General features: G+C 38.9%; 4 protein-coding genes across 7 annotated transcripts; 2 read left to right on the forward strand and 2 right to left on the reverse strand.

The window, feature by feature from the left end:
- Positions 1–379: 379 nt before the first annotated feature.
- LOC5515481 (2-acylglycerol O-acyltransferase 2) lies at positions 380–2,965 on the reverse strand. Its single transcript, XM_001635498.3, has 4 exons — positions 2,357–2,965; positions 1,635–1,854; positions 1,056–1,255; positions 380–707 (listed from the first exon to the last, which is right to left on the reverse strand). The coding sequence occupies exons 1-4, from the start codon at positions 2,829–2,831 to the stop codon at positions 550–552; spliced, it is 1,053 nt and encodes a 350-aa protein (XP_001635548.2). The 5' UTR covers positions 2,832–2,965; the 3' UTR covers positions 380–549.
- An 87-nt stretch (positions 2,966–3,052) lies between these two features.
- Positions 3,053–5,223, forward strand: LOC5515431 (U6 snRNA-associated Sm-like protein LSm1). 2 transcript variants are annotated; one of them, XM_032385071.2, is made up of 5 exons: positions 3,053–3,214; positions 3,327–3,395; positions 4,034–4,149; positions 4,868–5,095; positions 5,126–5,223. In XM_032385071.2, the coding sequence occupies exons 1-4, from the start codon at positions 3,169–3,171 to the stop codon at positions 5,051–5,053; spliced, it is 417 nt and encodes a 138-aa protein (XP_032240962.1). In that variant the 5' UTR covers positions 3,053–3,168; the 3' UTR covers positions 5,054–5,095; positions 5,126–5,223. The 2 variants fall into 2 exon arrangements, with proteins under 2 accessions (XP_032240962.1, XP_001635608.1); XM_001635558.3 differs by having other exon boundaries at positions 4,868–5,223.
- Positions 5,224–7,646: 2,423 nt separating this feature from the next.
- LOC5515430 (protein disulfide-isomerase 1) lies at positions 7,647–11,530 on the forward strand. The gene is made up of 4 exons (XM_001635557.3): positions 7,647–9,171; positions 9,761–10,085; positions 10,584–10,724; positions 11,041–11,530. The coding sequence occupies exons 1-4, from the start codon at positions 8,813–8,815 to the stop codon at positions 11,347–11,349; spliced, it is 1,134 nt and encodes a 377-aa protein (XP_001635607.2). The 5' UTR covers positions 7,647–8,812; the 3' UTR covers positions 11,350–11,530.
- Positions 11,521–22,181, reverse strand: LOC5515480 (protein O-mannosyl-transferase TMTC4). Of its 3 annotated transcripts, none has more exons than XM_032385063.2 (18): positions 21,469–22,181; positions 19,918–20,008; positions 19,456–19,553; positions 18,386–18,484; positions 17,829–17,993; positions 17,016–17,218; positions 16,409–16,583; positions 15,936–15,992; positions 15,785–15,856; positions 14,625–14,704; positions 14,491–14,542; positions 14,304–14,359; positions 14,135–14,198; positions 13,870–13,947; positions 13,371–13,485; positions 13,184–13,296; positions 12,621–12,690; positions 11,521–12,535 (listed from the first exon to the last, which is right to left on the reverse strand). In XM_032385063.2, exons 1-18 carry the CDS (start codon positions 22,042–22,044, stop codon positions 12,390–12,392), a joined length of 2,310 nt encoding a protein of 769 aa, XP_032240954.1. In that variant the 5' UTR covers positions 22,045–22,181; the 3' UTR covers positions 11,521–12,389. The 3 variants fall into 3 exon arrangements, with proteins under 3 accessions (XP_032240954.1, XP_032240953.1, XP_032240952.1); XM_032385062.2 differs by having other exon boundaries at positions 17,829–17,996; positions 19,456–19,550; positions 21,469–22,180; XM_032385061.2 differs by having other exon boundaries at positions 17,829–17,996; positions 21,469–22,180.
- Positions 22,182–22,197: the final 16 nt, after the last annotated feature.

Below are 22,197 nucleotides of genomic sequence, written 5' to 3' on the forward strand. Positions count from 1 at the left end.
AAAGAGCTGTAAAATTCGCCGAGGAGTTTGAATACAAGAAAATTGCTTTGAATACATCTTCGCCAGTAGGTGCGGTCGAATTGTACCAAAAGTTTGGATTTCATATTGTCGACACTAAGCCCTTGTTGGACAATGTTTGGTCACAAGACTGGAAAGCAAGGGACATGGAATTGCTACTTTAAATACACTTGTGGATGAGTAGAAGCTGCTTCCTACATCTCAAGGACATGGGCAGTCCCATGGGGGTAGGGGTACTTAATCCTGTAGGGGTGGGGTGGGTTGAACATCATTGATAAGACAACCCAAAATATCACACATAACAAATACATTATATGCCCCCCCCTTCCCCTGCCAGGAATCAAATGTCAGCCCTTTTAAATAATGCTTTGGCAATTTTATTGCTAACAAAGAATTTTTGTATATCCAACAAATTGTCAGGAAATAGTTCCAAATATTTACAATTTTGGTGCCTCTATATTTCCACCATTTTTATGACTGGTTGTGGCATCTCCAAATCAAATTGTTTCTTTATAACGGTGACTGTATGAATCATTGTATGATAAGCCTTGTTTCTTTAGGTATTCCATATCGATGCTTGTGCTGTTGGAACAGGTTGATTAAGCCAGTAATGTACTTTTTATGCAGTCTGTCAATCTCCTTTTGACTGGGGTTTGGCACCACCCTCTTCACAATAACTGGGGCACCAACTGAAACCAAACATGCAAAAAAATTAAATGATGTATGTGAGCTTATATCAGCTTACTTGTAATACAGATTATCCTACAATTTGAGTATTTTAAACCTTTTATTATTATTTTGTAATAGTAGAGTAGTTGAGGGCCATAAGTCAGAAAATCCCTTGTGAAATAAAGTGTATTTATTGAATTTCAATGGAAAGTTTGACCAAGCGAAGAGTCTACCTATGTAAAAAATTGATAAGCGTCGAAAAGTCCAGGGTAACGTTCAGCTGTCAACGCAAACTAAGGTTAGCTAAACTACAAAATTAAACATTTTATTGAACCGCTTTGAGAAATCCTGAATACCCTGAAGCTTACCAACAGTACAGACAGATCTCTTGTGTGGAAGGAACCCCAGAGAGCCAGGAAGTAAGCCCCTGCCGAAGAATACGGGTGGAGCAAATGAAAGCATCCTCTGCAATTTCTTCTGCAGTGACCTCAGCCATGACCCCTCAGGGTTGTCCATCTGGCAGTAGAGCTCATTCTCCCCAAACGAGTAGACTGGGACCAGAGATGCGCTGAAATTATATAGAATAAACATTAGTGGGTTTGACAATTAGGATATTAAAAAATACTAGTACTAATTATTATAATAAGGAATGAAATATAGCACTGGTTAGTGCACCAGGTCATTTCTATGAGCCAGCAATAGTAAGCTGCAATGCGGTTACCCGATGAGGCCTAGCACTATTAGTAGCTTATCCACCTCAGATTCAGTCCAACAAGTCCTAATTGTTCGAATTATCATGAATTCGAGTTATTTAGGATGATATTTAGGATGATAGTATTATAAAAAAGTAATTAAAGGGCGAAGAAACCACTTTAAAGCAATTGTGGGTTGGAGATCTCAGGATTTATCTGTAGACAAAGAAAATCAAATATCTTATGCTTTCTTACCCATGTTTTAAAGCATATTTCACAAAACCCTTTCTATTTTTAAGGGTTAGCTTGTGTGAGCCAGGTCGAGCATCAAGTGACTCTGCAGCCCCTCCAATGACAATAACAGCAGCATTTCCGGTCCCCTCTCTAGACAAGACATGTTCAACTGATTCTTTCGACACTTCGCAGACTCCACCAGCCATAACAAAATCTCTGAAGAATGGGAACTTGAACATCACTGCAATCACACGGAAATATTTTCAAAATATGTCAAATAAGCAAAAAATGGTAGCAGTTTAACCAATTTCTTACAATTCAATAACATCTTTTAGAATTGTCGTACGTTGTTCTTATCACAAACAAAAGGTTAACCACCTTTACTCTCCATCTTGGGTCAGGATGGGGTACCAGTCCCGTAACAGTAAACAAACGCTATAGGGCATGGAATGGGAAAAACACGAAACCTCCATAAAAAAGTAAAAAAAAAAACAACAACATCATTATTAAAAGATGGATATATGCGGCCAAGAATATGTTCAATGATATAGATCATGCCTTTTTACTTCGCTTAAATTTCATTTCCAGGTTTTGTCATACTCCCGCTCTACTGTTTTTTTTTTATATATCAAATTACAAAACAAAACAATCACTCTGGCAATGTTACTTTCTCTCCAAACTGCATTTCTCCTTCCCTTTACTTCCCAATAATTCATAACCAAGAAATAGACCCCTGAACTCACGCGTAAGTGTCAGCAAATATGGCTTGATTCCCGGGAAAAGCTGGCTGAATCCAGTGGCCTCGGTGGCAAAGTTCAGCCAAGCACCGATGCACATTATCCCGTGGGGATGGTAGCCGAATACGTAGTTCCTCTTAGGATCCAGGCGCTTGGTCCGTATTAACTTGATTGGGAAATAGTCTCTGAAGAAATGCCAAGTTTTCAGGTAACGAAAAAACTCGAATCGTCTTCCGCCTTGTCGTGAGATGTCCAAATCGAATGCATAAAACCAAGTCAAGTAGATAATAGCGATAACTGCACAAGGAGAGAGAACGAGATAGATTGCGAGAATTGTGCCGAGAGTGTGCCCTAAAAAGAATATTGTGCACATAATCAGAACGACTCCCATTTGAATTGGCTCGGTGATATCCGGTGCGGTAATTGACATCTTCATTTCGAAGCTTTGATCAAACGCTTTCGAATTCTTCTTCTTTTCCATAAATCCGTACTTTGAATCGAGGTTTCCTTTGTAGTTTGGACTTTGAATTAATTTGACCTTTAGTCGCAACTTGATATACGCACGTAAAAATGTGATCAGGTTTTGTTTAGCCGGAAATAATGGAATTATGTCAACAATCGCATTATCGCTAATTATAGGTCTTTTATAATTAAAACTATATGGTTTCCGGTTCCGGTAGACCTCAGTCCCTCGCTATACACAATACAGACGCGGCTACTAATTCTTCCGGTAACATTTCGATTCGAAGGTTAAATTTCGAAGAAGTGGTAGATTTTTGTAGTGTTTTCGCGACGCTTATGGCTTACTTGAAGAAAACATGAGTTTTCTTCCTGGAACAGCGAGTCTTATCAAAGAAATAGACAGTGAGTTAATTATGTTTTGTTTCTTGACAACTTCAAATTTTTTACTTACTTATCCCCGTTGAAAGTACTTCGGTCATAAATGGTTTCACGTTTGATTCATTGTGTTTTTCAGAAAAACTTCTTGTGCTCTTGAGGGATGGCAGGACACTCATAGGCTACCTCAGAAGTATTGACCAGTTTGGTGAGTTTCTGTACGGGGATATGATTTATACACTGTTTAATTGACCAGTTTGGTAACTTCTTGTACGGGCGATATGATTTGTTCACTGTTTATATTGACCAGTTGGGTAAATAATTGTATGGGGATATGATTCATACACTGTTTATATTGACCATTTAGGTGAGTTCTTGTACGGGGCATATGATTTGTGCACTGTTTATGTTGACCAGTTGGGTGAATGATTGTATGGGGATATGATTTATACACTGTTTATTTTGACCAGTTTGGCATCCCATTTAGATGCAAACTATGTAGTAGAGAGAATAAAACTTTGTTAAGGTGTTGAAAGGTCAATCACTGTACCCGATCAAGTGATTTGACATGCAAAGTTTGTTTCCTGTTGAGTAATCATTGCAATTTGCGAGTGATTTGACATACAAAATGTGTTTCATAAAAAATAAAAAGCACTTGAGGAAAGTTTACATCTCAAAGTCAAAATCTTGTGAGGATTAAACAAATGTACCTTTCAAAGTGAAGGCTTTGTATTTTTGAGGTACAATATTTTTTTTGTGGTAAAAGAGAGAAATAACTCAGTATTCTTAGATGTTGTATATTACCTGTTGTAAATAAAGGATTAATAAGTGCTTTCTATGTTGCAGCAAACTTAGTTCTTCAGGAGACAATCGAGAGGATCTATGTAGGAGACAGATATGGGGATATACCTAGAGGAATCTTTCTTGTACGGGGTGAAAACCTGGTGCTTTTAGGGGAAATAGTAAGTGATCTTATATAATGGTGAACAACACCTGATGCTTTTAGGGGGGCAATAACTGATACTGCTTATAATGAATGATAAATACCTCACATGTTTATTTCAAATGATAATAAAGTGATTTTCAAAAGCAAAAGGGGGCTTGCGCTAAGAGATCACATGACCTTTCTGGGTGGCAAATTCAAAACAAAATAGAAAAAAAACCAAAAATGACTGCGCACATCACACTAGAGTAAGACGAAAAAAGCTAAAGCCTGAGCGCACGCTAGTTTGCCACCCAAAAAAGTCACGTGATCTCTTCGTGCAAGTCCCCTATTTGAAGATTTTGTTTCAACTGCTTTTGGTCGTTTTTTTTTTTTTACTTCATGACCATTAAAACCATGAGGACCAGAAATGTTTTAATGTTTATTTCAACACTGGTCACGTTTAAATATACTTCTAGACTTTTCATTGCCACTCCAGGCATGATGGACAAACCCTGTGATTTCACACTGTGCAAAACAACTTTGGAAACCATGAGGACCACACATATTTCCCATGTTAAGCATTGTTACTGTGATGGAGAAATGTTACATCAAAAGTTCTGAAAGCAGAAACCTCAATTGCAACATTTATGCATCTTCCTTCAAATGTTCTCAAATGTCTGCTATATTTAACTTGGTGAGTATTCCTTTTAAAGTACTAAAATAGATATTTTTAATCTGTGTGCCATGTTTTTCAGGACCAAGACAAAGAAGTCCAATCTAAGCTACAAGAGGTCTCAGTAGACGAGATCCTAGAGGCCCAAAGAGCGGAACAGATAGCCAAGGAAGAAGAAGAAAAGGCCAAAGTGAAAGCACGCTTACAACAAGGCATGCCTCTAGCAACAGCAGAAACTTATCTCACACATGATGATAAATTCCTCTAGATTTCAAGTAATCTATGTTACACATTTGATGTAAGTGGAATTCTGTAAAAGTCTTACTACTGTTACTGCTTATTGTGTTGCGTTGTATTTATGGTGTAGAATTTGTGTTTTAAAATGCTTACAATTTAAATGTACAGTTATCTATTACTTGAATACAAATAACAATTAAAGTTTTGGAGTGTTATTTATTGACTTTACATTTGTTATCCAATATGCAGTGTTCTGATGCTGTTTTCCAACATGCATGTTTAACATTTGTGTAAATGTTTGTACCGGAGAGCCATTGTTATCAGAATGGTCCTGAGCACTTGGTTTGTGTAATCAATCCTATGATCAACTATTATAGCATCCAATTCTAGTGGGTTTTGTTGTGAGTGAAAATGCCCAAGCATTTGCCTCATAGACTTTCTTTGCATAGGAAATAATAGATTGTGTGTAATTTTTGACAATTTTTAAGTCTTTACAGATTTAATTTTTATATTTATTTTTATAGTTGACTTTTTCTTATGTCCCCTGTCTGTATTTGTATATCAGCATAGCCCTCCCCCTGTCTGTATTTGTATATCAACTTGCCTCCCCCTCCCCCTGTCTATATTTGCATCAGAATGTGCCCCCCCTCTGTCTATGTATTTCTATATCAATCTCTCGTCAGCATAGCCTGTTGTATTTGCCAATGGGAGCATGGCAGCTGGGGCATCTGTGAATGACATCTTTGCACGAGTCCATACAGAACGGGATAAGACAGCATCCAAGCCAACACCTTAAGCAGAAAATCGTATTCTCATTTATATTAACCCATTGACTCCTAGCTTTTTTTTGAGCTGAATTTACAAAAAACAGACTGAAAACAGATACCTCCCCCCCTATTCTGAGTTTTATACAGCCCGTCAAAGTCAAACACAGCTGCACCTAGTCAGCGGTATCCAAGCTTTCCAACAGTGCTTTGCGGTCCCCACTTTTAATCCCTCGTCATTGTGCTGAAGCCAGCACAAGTTGATGGTTGCTTGTATTTTTCATCAAAAATACAGCTATGAGCATATTAGGAGAGTGTCTCAGGACATCATGAAATCTTTTGGGGCATAATTGAGTGCTTTGCTTATGGATATTTGCAAGCAAAGGTGGATTCATGATGATTTTCTCTTGTTTGGCTTTGCCCGGATGAGAAAATAATTTTCTAATGAATCACCACAGCTCTCCTAAATGCTGTCTTTTCTGAAACCAAATTGATTCCAAAATTGTTTACACTGCTATTCTGGGTCTGTATGAGCTGGAATTGATTTGTTTGGCTTCGGGGTGAAAAGACTTATAAAAAACCATCTGACTTTGGGGAGAGGAGTGTTGACTGGCCCTTCCCTCGTGAATTTTCCCCTGGATCTCCCAGAATGCTTTGCAATACGTAAAGATATTTTCGTGGTTGTACAATCCTTCAAGGAATGGACATTGTGTTTTGAGGCCAAGGAAATGTACCTGGAGGATCAGAATAAAGGTATCTATTTGTGTCTTGAGCTGTGTTTGCTGATCTCTCTCCCTTGTGTGGTATTTTGAGCGTTTTATTGAGAGGGGTGATTCTGCTTTTCTCTCCTTGTTCGATTTGAGATTTGTCAAAGAACCTGTGCTATTATTTGGCTTAAGAGTAGATGCCAACACCTTGGTTGGATGCATATCTGCAAGACCATTTATCCCTTAGACTGATGCCTGAGTATCTTCATCTTGTTGTGTTTATTTTAAATTTATGAATTTTTTGGGTTGTGGGTACTTCCCAAAGCCGGTACAGGCCGGTTGAGGGGTCAATGTGTTAAAAAAAAACTGTTCACAAAATCTTTAATCTACCCCCTCCCATCGTTTCATACCCTAGAAAGCATAGGATGGATGACGTCAGATAGACGAGGTTCCCATCCTCCAGCGCGGTCGACGTCCTCACGCGAGCCTGACAGTACGGGCAGATAGTGTCCAGCGGAAACTCCCCGAATATTACTGGCTGGTACCGCGATGGCTGCTGGGTAATTGGCTGGTACATTCTGTTATTAATCAAACGTCTACCCAAATCTAAATCAATAAAACAACTTTGAATAATAAGAAATCCTGGGCGAATTAATTCGGTATTTTTCCGGGGAAACAAATCAAAGACGTCAAAACACAAGACGGGAAAAACTGTGCGCTCTGAACCAACCTATTTTTTGTCTTTATAGACACTATTATAAAATGAAGCCTTGTTGAGTTGGATTAATTTGAGGTCCGCAAAAAAATAAGAAATGGGGGAACGATACCTCTTTCTATATTTTATAGACATGACGGAAAAACCTGGAAAACGCGCAATTCCAGATAGAGAGAGAAGACACAATTTCTTCAGTGGCTATAGGTTCCTTGTATTACGGACTGATTTTTAAAACAAAAATAACGTGAGGCACGTGCACATAACCAGATTTTGGCTTTTTAAGATAATATTTCCTTGATCATCATTGCCCTGTGCATCAGGACAATCAGACGAAAAGCTCAAATTTCAATGACACTTTACAAAAAGTCGCATCAATTTAAAAAAGTCGCACTTGGTATTTTGTTTGCTATAAGTTACTAAGTACTCGGAGAAATTCTCCGCATTATTCGATGTGAAATTGGCTTATTTGAAGCGTCACGTCACGTTTTCCCGTCATGTCTATTTTATATAAATACAAGTGGTCTCCTCCATCATATGAACCTCTCTTCAATTCAGTCATGAAATTGCCAAATGTAATGTAATGATTTCTAAAATCCGTGCGTGCTTGCTATTTTGGAGTTATTTCAAAAGCCTACCGAAGGTGAAAGTGATATGAGCAAAACAACCTTATTTTACGTTGTTTTTAAAACTTACCAGATAAGGTTCTACTCCAAAAGATCTCTTTTTGAGGGTGTTGTGCCGAAGAAATAATAATCGGCTCGTGATTCGAATGAAAACCCAGCAGGTGTGAGAAGAGCAAACAACAAATAACTCAAACACAGCCGCAAACACTTTCCTTTAACATCAATTAACTGTGTTATAAAGAATCACTTACAGCCTTGTTACAGAATTATAGAAGTCTTGAATGTCTTTAGGAGTGATTTGTATAATTACTTTCTATTTGTATAATTACTTTCTATTCCCAGGCTTCCACTCAAAAAAAGGACATCCATCAAAGACAAATAAGAGTGGAAATAATATACACATTAAAATTTCCTTATTCGTCTATATAATTTACAGTAACTGATCTTGAAGTTACTCTTTTTTTTATAAAACATCTAATAATAATCAGTTGGGCGGTTTTTATTTTCACGTGAAATGAAAATAAAATATCCAGTGACGAATTGGAATCGAGAATCGCACATCTAGCAATAATATCTAGCAATAATATTCAAGATTGTTATTATGATCACAATTTAATTCTGCATTTTAGAAATCTTTTCTGTCACCTGAGCCTGGGCATATTCTTAGCAAATGATCTTGCGATATTAAATGGTGAGATCTCATGTTAGGCGTTCTTTTAATTAAGGTCTTTATAAAAAATAAGAGTGCATTTCTTTAATCGTCATAATTTCAAACAAATAGACCAATCAATTGAATGTGATATTATTTACTCAGCTGTTTGCTACCTTACCTTTCTTGGCCATTTAGAAAGACCCATGTGTTCAGGTCATTGAAATTCTTCTCAAGACACGTATGTCTTGCCTAGTATTTTAAATTTTAACCTTGAACAATAAGAGCGCATTCACAAACTCACACGATTTAACAGTCTCTAAAAAGGATATATGAAAAAGTGGGACATGAAGCACTTATTCATAACAAATACTTTTTTGCTTATATCGCTTACAATTTTCACGTCCACTTCCGTGCATTGTAAAAAAATAGTAGAATTCACCAATGAAAATGTTGACGAATACGTAGATGGTTCAAAATTTGTATTCATATTTTTCTATGCGCCATGGGACGACCATTGCCAGAGAATCCTCCAGATATTCGATCAAGTTGCCGACGAGTTTGCAGATCGTGACGATATCGTCGTTGGAAAGTCAAATGCTTACGAGGATGTAAAAATTGCTACCAGATATTGGATCGATAGGTACCCGATGTTCAGGTACTTTATCAAAGGAAGCACTACAGAAGAAACGTAAGTAGCTTTAGTGTTGTAATGCTTTTAAAAATACACTGGATTCCCCATATAATTTAAACCATCCGTTCAGAGTGTGATATAATGTAGCCTAGTATCGGGAGTTTAGAAGTACGTAAAGAAAGAAAAACAAGTTTCCTTTTTTTGGATTAGTTTGCCTTTTTTCTTTTTCTTTGTCCATTTACAGCTTTAAAACAAGAATGAACCAACTTGCTACCACCACAAGTTACTTTTTATATCATCAAAAAAGAACACCTTTAGAGCTTACGTATGTCAAGCTTCAAATAGGCTTGTGCCATCGCGACTTTGTGCTATTCCAAACCTAAATGGAGTACAGCGTCTATCAACCTCATTGAAATAGGTGTATAAAATATGTTTATAACAAAGAGATTGCCCAAATCATATGCGTGTACGCATATTCGAACTTTACGACCGCTTCTGTCAGACGCCATTTGAAATAATAAAAAAAAAAATGTCAGAAAGCATCCGTTTACATCTATAAGATTTTATCTTCCAATTGGTTAAAAACAATAACAAAGGTGTGGCTTACAAGGGCTCTTGAACTCACACATGAACTATATTCTAATAGCTATGACGGCGGCTTCAAACCTGACGACTTCATCCGCTTCATAGCGGCTCGCTCCTACCTCAAGCTCAACAAAGCCATGTTCGACCTTCCCCTCATCGAGCTAGAAAAGTCCAACTTTGAGCGTGTGGTGAAGAATCGCGCCAAAGACGTGCTGGTGTTCTATTATAACGGGAACTGCAAGCTCTGCGATCAGATGGCGTACCCTTATTACCACGTGGGCCAGGCGTTCAGAAACGAACCCGACTGTGTAGTAGCGAGACTGAATTGTGATACGAATGACGGTGTTTGTCTGCAGCAAAAGATTCCTCGCTTTCCAACACTCAAGGTGAGTGGCGGGGCAGGTGGTGGTGGAGGTCGTCGTGATACTATAGGCTATGGCACGTAAGCTACACACAAGAGATGTGTGACTGCAACAGAGGATTAATCGCTTTCCGAGAGATGTTATAGTGGTGGTGGTAGTTGGGAGAAAGGGGGGTGGGGGTGGGGATAGCCATGACTCATGAGCGAAGCACGAGCTTTCCATCACTCGAATCACTTGAATGTCGCGGTAGTGTTGGTTAGCTGGGATGAGGCTATGACAAGATGGGGCTTCGACGAGAGGTGAGAATGAGAGATGGAATGGCAGTAGCTAGGAAGGTGCAATAAGAGATGGAACGACAGTAACTAGGAGAGGTGCACTACAATATGCTGTAGCAAGCTTGATTTACGTTTTTCTTTAAAATTGCAAAGAGATAGAAGATCACTATAACAGAGCCGATTAGGGCGAATATTTCGAATTGCCTCAAAAGTAGGAAATAAAGCTAAATGTTTTATGATTTCCAAGGTGTATTCCAAGAAGAACAAGGACGGGTGGACATACGAACCTGGGAAGAATAACGAAATGTATAGCCAACAGAACCTCACAACCTTCATGAACTCGCTATGCAAGACCGAGAGATTGGAATCCGGTCGACTCAACACGAGGGTGAGAAAAACTAGTTATAAACCCAACAGAACCTCCTGTAAGGTAGAACGAGTTGTACACTCCCAGACTGGAGTGGAGAACTGAGGAGTGGGGGGGGGGGGGGGGGGGGAACTCGTGCCCCCCTTCCCCCCCCCCCCCCAAAAAAAAAAATCTTTAAAAATAGTAAGGGAAAAAACCCAGTACGGGCATGGCTGAGACCTGCTAGAACAGTGATCATACCGTAAGTAGATGGTGGTGTGATTAATGTTTGTATGGAATTCTGGTAAAAAAAAGTATAGTGATACGATTGAGCTGATGATTGCAATGATTTTTTCAGGCCGGTAGACTTGACGAATTCGATAAGCTAGCAGAAGAGTTTGTGAGCGACTGGCATCGGCGAGAGCAGATCCTTCGCACGGTGCGCGAGAAAACCGCCACCCATCCGTCCAAGAAATACGCCGCGTACTACGCCATCGTTATGACACGCATCATTAACGAGGGGTCCCACATGGTTCAGATGGAGATCGAGAGATTAGAACGATTGATCGCAGGCCACGTGCACGCGAGTAAATCTGACGAACTCGAGAGAAAAAAGAACATACTACATCACTTCCGCGCACTGCACAGGGCGAGAGATGAGCTGTAAGGGAGGGGGTCCTTGGGGGCGGCATACACGCCAAGTAAAAAGAACATTAGTCGATATGAGCAACCTTTTGCTCTTTTTATCATCAGGGGAAGGAAAGATCAACGGCGCTCAAGAAGCCTTAAAGACAAATCTGAAAATTATCCATTAAAGGATAACATTCCAATAAAAGTGTTAAATTTGAGATTGTGGTTTACTTTTCTTCTCGTAATATAACAGATGAATGATATCTTAACGTTTTATGATATTTTACAATTTGTTAGCTAAATTTATTACCAAACTTAATTAAAACCTCATTCTCGTTACACGTTATTCAATTATTTATCACACTGTTATATTCTCACTGCTGTCAGACAGCCCTGTTCTATTCCTTTAGCCTTATCTCTTACTCTGTGATAAGCTGATTACGACACATAATTATACAACAACGCTCGTAAATTACGAGCTCTGGTTAGCCGAGAAGAGAAGGGGACTTGCGCTAAGAGATCGCATGACCTTTCTTGGTGGCAAATTCAAAACAAAATAATCATACAAACAAAAATTCAGAAATTACTGCGCCAGTCACACCAGAAAACGACTGGTCACGTGAAAAACAAACAGTCACGTGATTTCTTAGCGCAAAAAAGGCATAGTTTGCTCGATCGCCCCGCTTGTCAGAAATAGCCCTTATTGCACCCTTACATATCGCTTACAGCTATCATGAGGCGAATTGAGTCATTTGCATCAGGCATAACACCCAAATATAACTGATGTATTAGTTACATTTTCGTGCATGGCATTTTCTGTTTGACCTGTTGATCATATTTTATAGGGATAGTGTTTTTGCCTCGGTGATACCTTTTTCTAACTTGGCCACGGGATTGTACGGACACTTCCATATATGACGCTTTTGACACACCCGTGATCTGATCGCGTAGTATCACACCCATCGAAACACCCACCGTTAGCTCGTTAGGTCCCTTTGTTCAAAGGATAACTCACTCAAGCTGATTCTTTGCGCGGGATGCGTTAGATCCAGATATCTCTTATACCTCAGAACCTTGTCAAAACCCATTACTTATGTTGCGTTTAGTTCTTTTGAGTTTTTCGAGATTTTCGCGTATGTTAGCGCTTTGAGGATCAGCAGCTAGGGCTTCCATATAACACTTCTCTGCTTCGTTCAGCTTGCCCCAGCGATGATATAAAACACCTGAAAAAAAAATAGTCTACTCGATCCCTACTGGCCGTTTGAAACAACAGTATCAAGCTCTAAAAATCTTAAAAATAAAACGCACCTAAGTTTCCACGAATTTCAGGCTGTACAGGATTTAACTCCAGCGCTCTAAGGAAGTGCTTTTCGGCCTCCTGTTAAGGAATAAATATACCGATAATTTCAGTGATAAAAACACAAGCATCAGCAAGACGAAACATTTCACACCCAAGCCAACTATGGTATTTTACTATAAACATGTTGTTTCATGTTTAATGTACCATTGTCTAGGACCTGTACCCAGGATCGGCTGAGAGGGGTGCGCAGTCAAGTATCATGAGATTCCTTTATAAGAATTGACCCACTTTTTGGCCGCCAAGGGGAGGGGGAAAGTGGTGGTTCGCATACCCTGCGAACCCCCTTGTGTACGAACCTGAGGAGCACTAAGTAAGAGACCAGCTTACTTCGTTCCATCTTCTACACTTTTATCTATCGTCCTCGAAGTTCCGTTTACGTTAAACCCGTTACATCTTGTAAGTCCTTCGCAAAGAGGTTGATAACATGTATATACGGACTTTAAAAGTATTCCACAGACAATTTTGAAAATCCTAAATTCAATAAAACGCCGGAAACTTTTCCATTGTCTACCTTGAATCTCTTTTCCTGCCCCAGCATATTTCCCAGGTTAAAATGTATCGAGGATTCATCCGGGATGTGCTTCAAAGCCTCGTATGCCAACTCTATTCCTTCAGTTCTTTTATCTGTGACAGAAAAAGAGAAAAATGAGAATGTGTGGTAGAATTTATAGAAGATTTCCAGGATGTTGAACCTGCACCTGTCTTATCCAGCAGTAATATGTGATTCATCCATGCGCCAACGTGGTCGCTCTTCAGCTTCACTGCTTTTCTAAACGCTGCAACCGCCTCCGCATCCCTGTTCCAGTCAATATACTAGAGACAGGGTATAAACTAGTCATATTGACAACAGAATATACACTAGACTCACTCGTTTTGAATGAAGTTCTAGTTTAGGTTATACTGTTTAGTTAAGTCCAGGTTATACTGGTTAAATTGTTCTAGGTCTAAGGATTTTACTTCCCCTCCCTGGGTATGGTGAGTACCCATCCTCCCTGGGTAAGGTGAGTACCCATCCCCCTGGGTAAGGTGAGTACCCATCCCCCCTGGGTAAGGTGAGTACCCATCCCCCCTGGATAAGGTGAGTACCCATCCTCCCTGGGTAAGGTGAGTACCCATCCCCCCTGGGTAAGGTGAGTACCCATCCCCAGTAAGGTATATACCCACCCACGCCCCTGGGTAAAGGATGCAATCACCTACCAGGTTTCCGAGGTTGAAGAACGCATCAGGATACTTCTTTCTATAGCGAATGGCATTTTTATAACACGTCTCTGCTTCCTAAAATAATTCAGTAGATGTGGACATTAGAAGGCACAGGTGGATATACTCTGCTTCTCCATTTTTCTTATAGTGCCACTATTGATAAAATAAAATCGACTTTCACAACGTCAAAATATAAAACCCCTCAAACATTAGCGTTTGGAGGGGCAAGGCATTTCCCCCGAAGTTTGAGCTGAAGCCTTACCTGCATTTTGTTCAATGCGGCTTTCACAGTCCCTAGATTCATCCAACCAGCGGCGAAAGCTTTGCTGCAAAATACACGAATAATTGTTAGGCTCCTGATGTGAGCCATACACTTGGTTTAACTTTTATTGTGGGTCTAGAGACGAGCTATAAACTTTAAAACATTTTACCTCGAATCAACAGCTCTCTCCAACAACTTCTCAGCTTCAGATATTTCACCTTTCTCCTGAAAACATAGTTGTATAGAAACTTTGAAAAAAAAGATTGAACAAGGAAGTCTAATGCTAACAGAAAAAAAAAATATATAATGTCCAAGAAATCAAATCTGTAGTTTGATAATAGTAATAACAATCATACCTTTAGCAAGTTCCCCAAGTTATTCAACGCGTCGCTGTATGTTGGGTTGAGTCTAGAAGGAAAGAATAATGGTATTAGATTTGGTAACCCTTCACAAAACTAAGTGACGTGAGTTTTGTAAGAACCACACAGACCTGACTGCTTCTCTGTAGTAAGCAAGGGCTTCTTCATCTCGTTGTTGAGTCGAGCGTACTTTGCCGATATTGTAATGAACCTGTGATTGAAGAGGAGTATCAGAACAATACTGGTATTGTCTACCTAGGATGTCAGGTACAAGTCGTCAGTAATTATAATGTATCTGGTGAGAGTTACCATGTATCTGAGTAATAATACCGCAAATTAATAATTGCAAACTTGTCATTCATCTCATTTGTTAACAAATGTCACATCTCTAACCATTTATACGTTTTGCCCTTTTTGACAATAGCGACCTTAAGATTTACTATAGTGGAGACACGAAAGTTGCGAACACTAGACTTCTACTCGCGCTAAATCGTGATGTACACTAGCGACATAACGACATAACAACATAGACACAAGAGAAAATACATGTTTTTTTCTCATGTCTTTATGTCCATGTCTTATGCCTAGTGCACACTAGCGACATAACGACATAACAACATAGGCACAAGAGAAAATACATGTTTTTTTCTCATATGTCTTTATGTCCATGTCTTATGCCTAGTGCACACTAGCGACATAACGACATAACAACAGGCGCGAGCACTATTTTAAGGCCGACATGACGACATGGACTTTATGACATTGACATTATGACAAAAGAAAAAAAACATGATTTTTATCTTATGTCGTTATGTTCATGTCGTTATGTTTGGCTTATGTCAAAATGTCGAACCATTCACACTTGAACATATGAACACAAGGGTGCACGCGCCTATGTCATTATGTCGTTATGTCACTAGTGTGCACCAGGCATTATGTCGATGTTATGTTGTTACAGGCTGGTAAAGGGGGTATGGATCACGTTTCACGGATCGGGCGAAATGGCTTTTCACGTTTGACGGACCGAAAAATGACCTTTTAAATCGTCAAATCACGTTTCACGGACGTCGAAATGGATTTCACGTTTCTCGTAGGGTGAAAAATGGCCAACTCTCGTTTCACGAAAATATCCTTTACCACCCTGTTATTATGTCGCAGGTGTGTACACTTGATCATAAGGATTATCGTCTCCGCCTAATAGCGCAATGACGTTGGCGAAACGTGATGATCTTTGCGATTTTTGCCTGCCGCAGTACTCCTATTTTCTAACATTAAATATGACATTTCTAACCTTTGCATTCAAAGGACAAACTGCTTGACCGCTAGTAAATAACTTCTCTTCAGTCAGCCATTCTGATGTTCTCTGGAGAAGAGACAAATCGAAGCGGATATATTGCAAACGCTCAAAACGGCATTACAAACACGAAGTTTCCGGTTTGTACCTGAACAGTCCTGATCGAGTAAAACAACAGGACAGCACTGACGGCTACTGACAGAGCCTGAAACAATATAAACCAAACAAAACCTTTTAACGCCATCAAATGTCAAGTGCTGCGCTGAAAAAAACGAGCATTGAAAAGAACAGCATACTAAGGATAAAGCCCTGTGCAAACAGTGCCAGCACCGGCCAGCATTGCTGGCGAATTCTTTCTCGACTGACCACAAGACAAAGGAAATGTCAGAAAGTCCATTTCCCATTTTGACATTTCCTTTGTCCTATAGTCAGTCAAGCGAAAATTCGCCAGCAATGCTGGCAGGTGCTTGCGCAGTTTGCACGGGGCTTGGGCTTAACGGGGTTCAGACTCCGCATAAGCGTGACGACTCAACAGCCCCGCGTAAGCATGATGGAAAGGATGATAAAATGGCTGCTGACAGATTAAGCTTGCTGTTCTTATTCAGTGACAATGTTTCTTACCTTTCTCATTGGAGGTTTGCGGCTGATGGCCACCGCGCCTAATACCACAATGAGACAGCTCCCAACACTGGACAAGTATAGTACGCGCTCTGCGACCACAAACCCGACCCGAAAAAAGAAATTACTCGCGGGAAGAAACGGGACTATTAGAAACGCCAGACCAATTGTTAGCAGCCTGGAAAAGAAACATGACATATAGGTCTGGAGTGAACGTGGAAGGGGTCCATATGGCTGTCAAGTGGTGTAGAGATCGCCAAAATAGTTTCCTTTTAAAGTATAGCTAAAAAGACAGAGATAAGAGCACCAATCAACATTACCTTGGAGATAAAGAGTCTTTAACGACAAAATTAACATTACCTTCTAGAATAAATATCTTTAAGGAAAAAAAATCGACGTTTTCTCCTTAGAATAAACATCTTAAAAGAACTTAATCAACGTTTTCTTCTAGAATTGGGATCTCTAAGAACTGAAATAAACGTTACCTTCTAAAATAAGGATTTTCAAGATCTCAAATCAACGTTACCTTCTAAAATAAAGATGTTTAAAGATCTCAAATCAACGTTACCTTCTAAAATAAAGATCATAAAAGATCTCAAATCAACGTTACCTTCTAAAATAAAGATCTTTCCCAAAAAAGCAGTAGAGCATCAGCCCGCCCAGCGACACCCACATGGCAAGCACTGCGAGAATCCTGACGTCCTTAGCGCTCTGTATCAGTGGGATGCAGCCCATGGACCAATCAAAACACAGCCACCACGGGTGAACAAGGAGCCAGATGTTTATCGAGTAGATATAGTTGTAGTTGATGAACTTTGAGAAATATGATAAATAAGAACTCCTGTGAGCATCATGTAAGGTAAAGCAAGGAAAGCTAAGGTCAGGTGATCTGAGGTTAGGTGAGGTAGAATAAGGTTAAGATGACGTGAAGCGAGGTAGAAGTTGATGAACTTTGAGAAATATGGTAAATAAGAACTCCTGTGAGTATTATGTTAGGTAAAACAAGGAAAGCTAAGGTAAAGTGAGATGAAGTGAGGTAGAATAAGGTTAAGATGACTTGAAGCGAAGTAGAAAAAGGTGAGGTGAGGTAAGGCGAGGCAAGTCAAGATGAAACAGTATGAACAACGTTCTAAAACTGGAAAGATTTCATTTTGAAGTTTACATCAGTTCTGAGCGAGACTCTCAATTCCTAAGCGACAGAGAAGACTGTGCGCATTTGACTGGCATCTCAGCTTCACATTTTCTTTAAGTAGCGAATCAAACTCCAGTGCTACGGTCACACCCGTACCGCCCCTGTTGATGTGGAGTTTCTGTTCCCCCAAAATCACTTTGAATATGGCATTTGATTCGGAACATCAAAAGCACAGCCAAGCTCAGAGCCATGCTGAACTTCTTCAGTGCCAAACTTAAATGATGTACGTACCCTAGAAAGCAAACTCTTCTCGAACGACGCAGGATTGTCAGAGACTTGGAATCGAGGTGGTGCAGAACCCATTATTTGCCAACGAGCAATAAGTAGCGAGACACCAGTCAACACCAGGGCAAACTGACGGTAGAACAGCCCTCTCATCCAAGATATATCTTCTTGCTGCTGTTAGGTATATCATGCAAAACGTGTGAAGATATATAAGATCATAAGCATTTTTTTTTTATTTCAATAACAAAAACTTTTACAAACAACCCAAATTTCCATCGGAAAAACGGCCAAATGAAAATAACACCCATGCCCCACACACTCCCGTTACCAACATGGGGATTTGTAAGGTTCCCTGCATGGTCAAATAACAGCGAATCTGGGGTAGTAACAATTTAAAAGAAAAAGAAATACATATTTAGATTCAAGACTTGATACTACTGGGACATAATCATACGCAAAAAATTGTCACTTTTCATGGTTGATCGCAAATGGTAGTAAAACCACCAAACAACCCAAGTTTCTTTTTTCAAGTAATGCTTTCGCAAAAAAAAGGTGCGGCCTACCTCAGTTGGCAGTGGCTTTTTTTTCCTGAAGGCATTCTGGAGTACTCTAACTATATCCACCTTGCAGACGATGATAAGGTCGTATGCACAGCAAATTCCCTGGAAAAGGTCACAAAATGATATTAAAAAGCCTGTTTGCTGCAATGTTTTCATCCAACAAAAGTACCAAGCAAAAGCATCCATTTGCACTGGCTGATTTGAGGGAGCTATTGCGATATCCTCTATTGAATTTGGTAAAATAAAGCATGAGGCTTATTTCAATTTGTCTTCAAATATTGGTTAAAAAATAAAAAAAAAGATGTGGCTAACAAGGGCTCTTTAGAACATAACGAGCACATGGAACATAACGAGCACATGGAACATAACGAGCACATGGAACATAACGAGCACATGGAACATAACGAGCACATGGAACATAACGAGCACATGGACATGGACGGACATTTGTATTTTATATTCTATTCAATCATGGAAAGACATTGGATTCATTTTTGTGTTAAAACGCTGGTATTTATTTTTTTCAATGAGTGCTTGAAACAATCGCAATAATCAAAATGACTAAGAAACTAAAACTGACATCAAAGGAGAAAATGTCCATGCAATGGTAACCGAGCAACAGCTTCCCATGATGACGAGGTTGATGTCGATGTTGTTGTTGATGATGATGTTGACGATGATGATGATGATGTTGTTGATGATGATAATGATGATGTTGACGATGATGATATTGACGATGACGATGATTATGTCGATGTTGTTGTTGATGATGATGATGTTGACGATGATGATGTTGATGATGATGATAATGATGATGTTGACGATGATGATGTTGATATTGGTGACGATGATGATGATGATGTTAATGATGATGATGATGATGTTGACGATGATGATGATGATGTTGACGATGATGATGATGCTGTTGATGATGATGATGTTGACGATGATGATGTTGATGACGTTGATGATGATCACCACAGCTGTAATCCCTTGCTCTTTGCGTATCATAGCAAAAGTGCAGAGTACAACACTTTAGATAATACTACTAATAATGATAGTTGATAGCCTACCAGAGCAGTGATCCCTTGTTCCTTACACAGCATAGCAACAGCGCAGAGTACAACACTTAGCAACAAGTAGTTTAAAGAACTCTGAATGGGCTCATCTGCTAACATATTAAACATTTCCATCAATACAACTACTGGAATGAAAGAAATTGTTTGCCTAGTCATACTATATAAGGACCTAATTTGTGGGTGTTTACTGCAATAAAAAGATGCTCTGGTTGAGGCTGTTACACAGTATCTGGGTCTATTCAGTGTACTAAAAGAAATTTTGTATGAATATCTAAAAATATTGTATATATTTTTTTAATTCTCAAAAATGGGATACTTCTTTCTGTTTATCATCTCCCCTAGCTCTACCTACCTCCTATTTAATGATTTCCTAACAAATATATGCTTGCAGTCAACTTTAATAAGAATAAAAGAAACATTTTTTCTATAAAAATATGATATAAAGCACATCCTTACCAGAAGCAGAACAACATTTCACATAGCATAGAAAAGATAGAAAGAAGAACAAAGCACACAAGAGATCAGCACGGCCAACTACACCAGCCACCTAGAGAAGAAAAACAATTATAATCGTTACTTATCAGTAATGATGATAAATAACAAAAATTACAAGTATGATATAGCTTTTCCTTTTTTTCCATGGTATTTAGAGACTAAGCAACTCCCAATTCTTAGAAGTTAATTATTTCTGGATTAAATACCAAAAATATCATCATTTGGTTCTAGCTTCTTATGCTATGCACTAATTTTCTCAGACAAAGAGACTCCCGCCTAATGCGGGAGAGTTGACAGCTATGACAGTGTATATTGTAAATTTGAAAAGGGAGAAAAACTGGATATAATTAGGTTGTTGTGAATAATAAATCAAGTTTAAATGGTATTAGCTTTTGGGCAATACTCAATAAAAGTGGAATATGGAATTCTCTTCAAAAAGAGTAACATCAATTAATGCTCCATCAATCTCCATTCAAGAGTGACTGGCATCTCATACATTAGCTTGATTTTAATAAAACAAAACAAGTTAATGCATATAAATCATTTGGTTATTCTTTAAAACAATGATAGTAAATAGAATTTGAAAATGATGACTTAAAATATTTAAAAGGCTTCAAGGTAGCTATTGTCACTATGATGTACTATGCAATAAACTGAAAACATGTGAATACATTGTAAATATTTGTCCATTTGTGTATGACGGAGATAAGGAAGTATGCAATTAATTATGCAGATGGTCTCTTCAAATAAAAGAAAACGTTTTAAGAAAGAATGAATCTAGACATAATCAAATCAAAACAGTATGTTTGACATCTCAAATAATCACTTGTTATTTAAAATAATAAGGTATATCATATCTTACCTTTACATATTTTTTACAGAAAATAGTCTATTTTTTATAAGAATAAAAATAAGGAAAACTATAGAAAACTGGGAAAAATACAACTCCATGTGTGAAACATTCTAAAATTAAGTTTAATAATTTCGTAACACTCAAAAAAGACTCCAATTAGAAAAAATACGATCTAAAAGGATTGGGCGCATTTGTGGTAAAGCGATGGCCGGTGTTTCAGTTTGTTTATGCTTTGTTTTATTAGTGTGTGGTCTGTAGCATTGATGTCAAGCGATGTATTTTTGATATGAAGCACTTATGAAACCCAATTTGAATGCTATCTGATGATTTCCCAGCTGGTCTATTCTCACATTTCGCATCACTTCCATTTCCCATTAGCTAGCTTTCCTCTAGATTGAAGTTATTCAGATTGTTTCCACAAACTTAGCAGGTGATTGATGAATTAATCAGGATATAAATTGAGCATAAACTGCTAAACAGAAGAAATGAGGATTGACTTCGCAGCTTATTTTCTCTTTGCAATAAACAAATTGGCCTGGAAAACAATGTCGGCGATCGATTCTGACTCACACATTCAATTAACTGCGAACGCAACTTAAAAATGCTATAAACTTGAAAGAGATATCCCTCATTTAGAAAATCAAGGCTAAAATACTTACGCTTTCCGTATGAACTGGGTGCACCGCAAATATCAGAGAACACAGAAAACTTGCTTGCGAAACTTGACCGGTCTTCATTCGAACACGATCTTCGAAAAACACCGCATAAATCCGTAAAGATAACATAGAAACAACGGCGTGCAATACCACATTGACAAAATGAAAACCCCAAGGGTGGTAGCCATTGGCGAGCCAGTAATTTAGTCTGAAAGTTAGCACTGTTAATGGACGGTAGCTCTTGTGGCTTTCGTTTGAATCAAGCTTACCACCCCAGAAATCATGAATAAACAACGTCCATATAGGTGCCTCGGGACGAAGGTCTTTGTTATTTAAAATTGCTTCTGAATCGTCAAAGACAAAGTCTCCATTACAAGAATTCCAGTAGCAAAGTAGAGAGACGATCGCGATGGTTAATGAAGCGTGCAGGCGGGATAGTTCTGGTAGCGGAAGGAGTTTGTTTAGATTGTTGTTGTCGTCTATGTGATGTTGAGGCGACTCATTTGCAGAATGGCTAACTCCGTTTAGCTCCTTTGGTACCCTTCGTCTAGAATTCCCAGCCCTGGTCCTAACAGGCATCTTGTCCAAGCAATATTAAGCAGATCAAAGCATTTCTCACAATTTGCGGGAGTTTTTTTGTTCCACTGACTCTCAGATATAAGACACGTCCGCCATTTTCAAACTGTGCGCGAAAATGATGAACCAATACTTCCCTCAGCGGGGTAGGGAAAG

The sequence above is a fragment of the Nematostella vectensis genome, chromosome 9, assembly GCF_932526225.1.
Source record: "Nematostella vectensis chromosome 9, jaNemVect1.1, whole genome shotgun sequence".
In the NCBI taxonomy this organism is placed as follows: Eukaryota; Metazoa; Cnidaria; class Anthozoa; order Actiniaria; family Edwardsiidae; genus Nematostella; species Nematostella vectensis.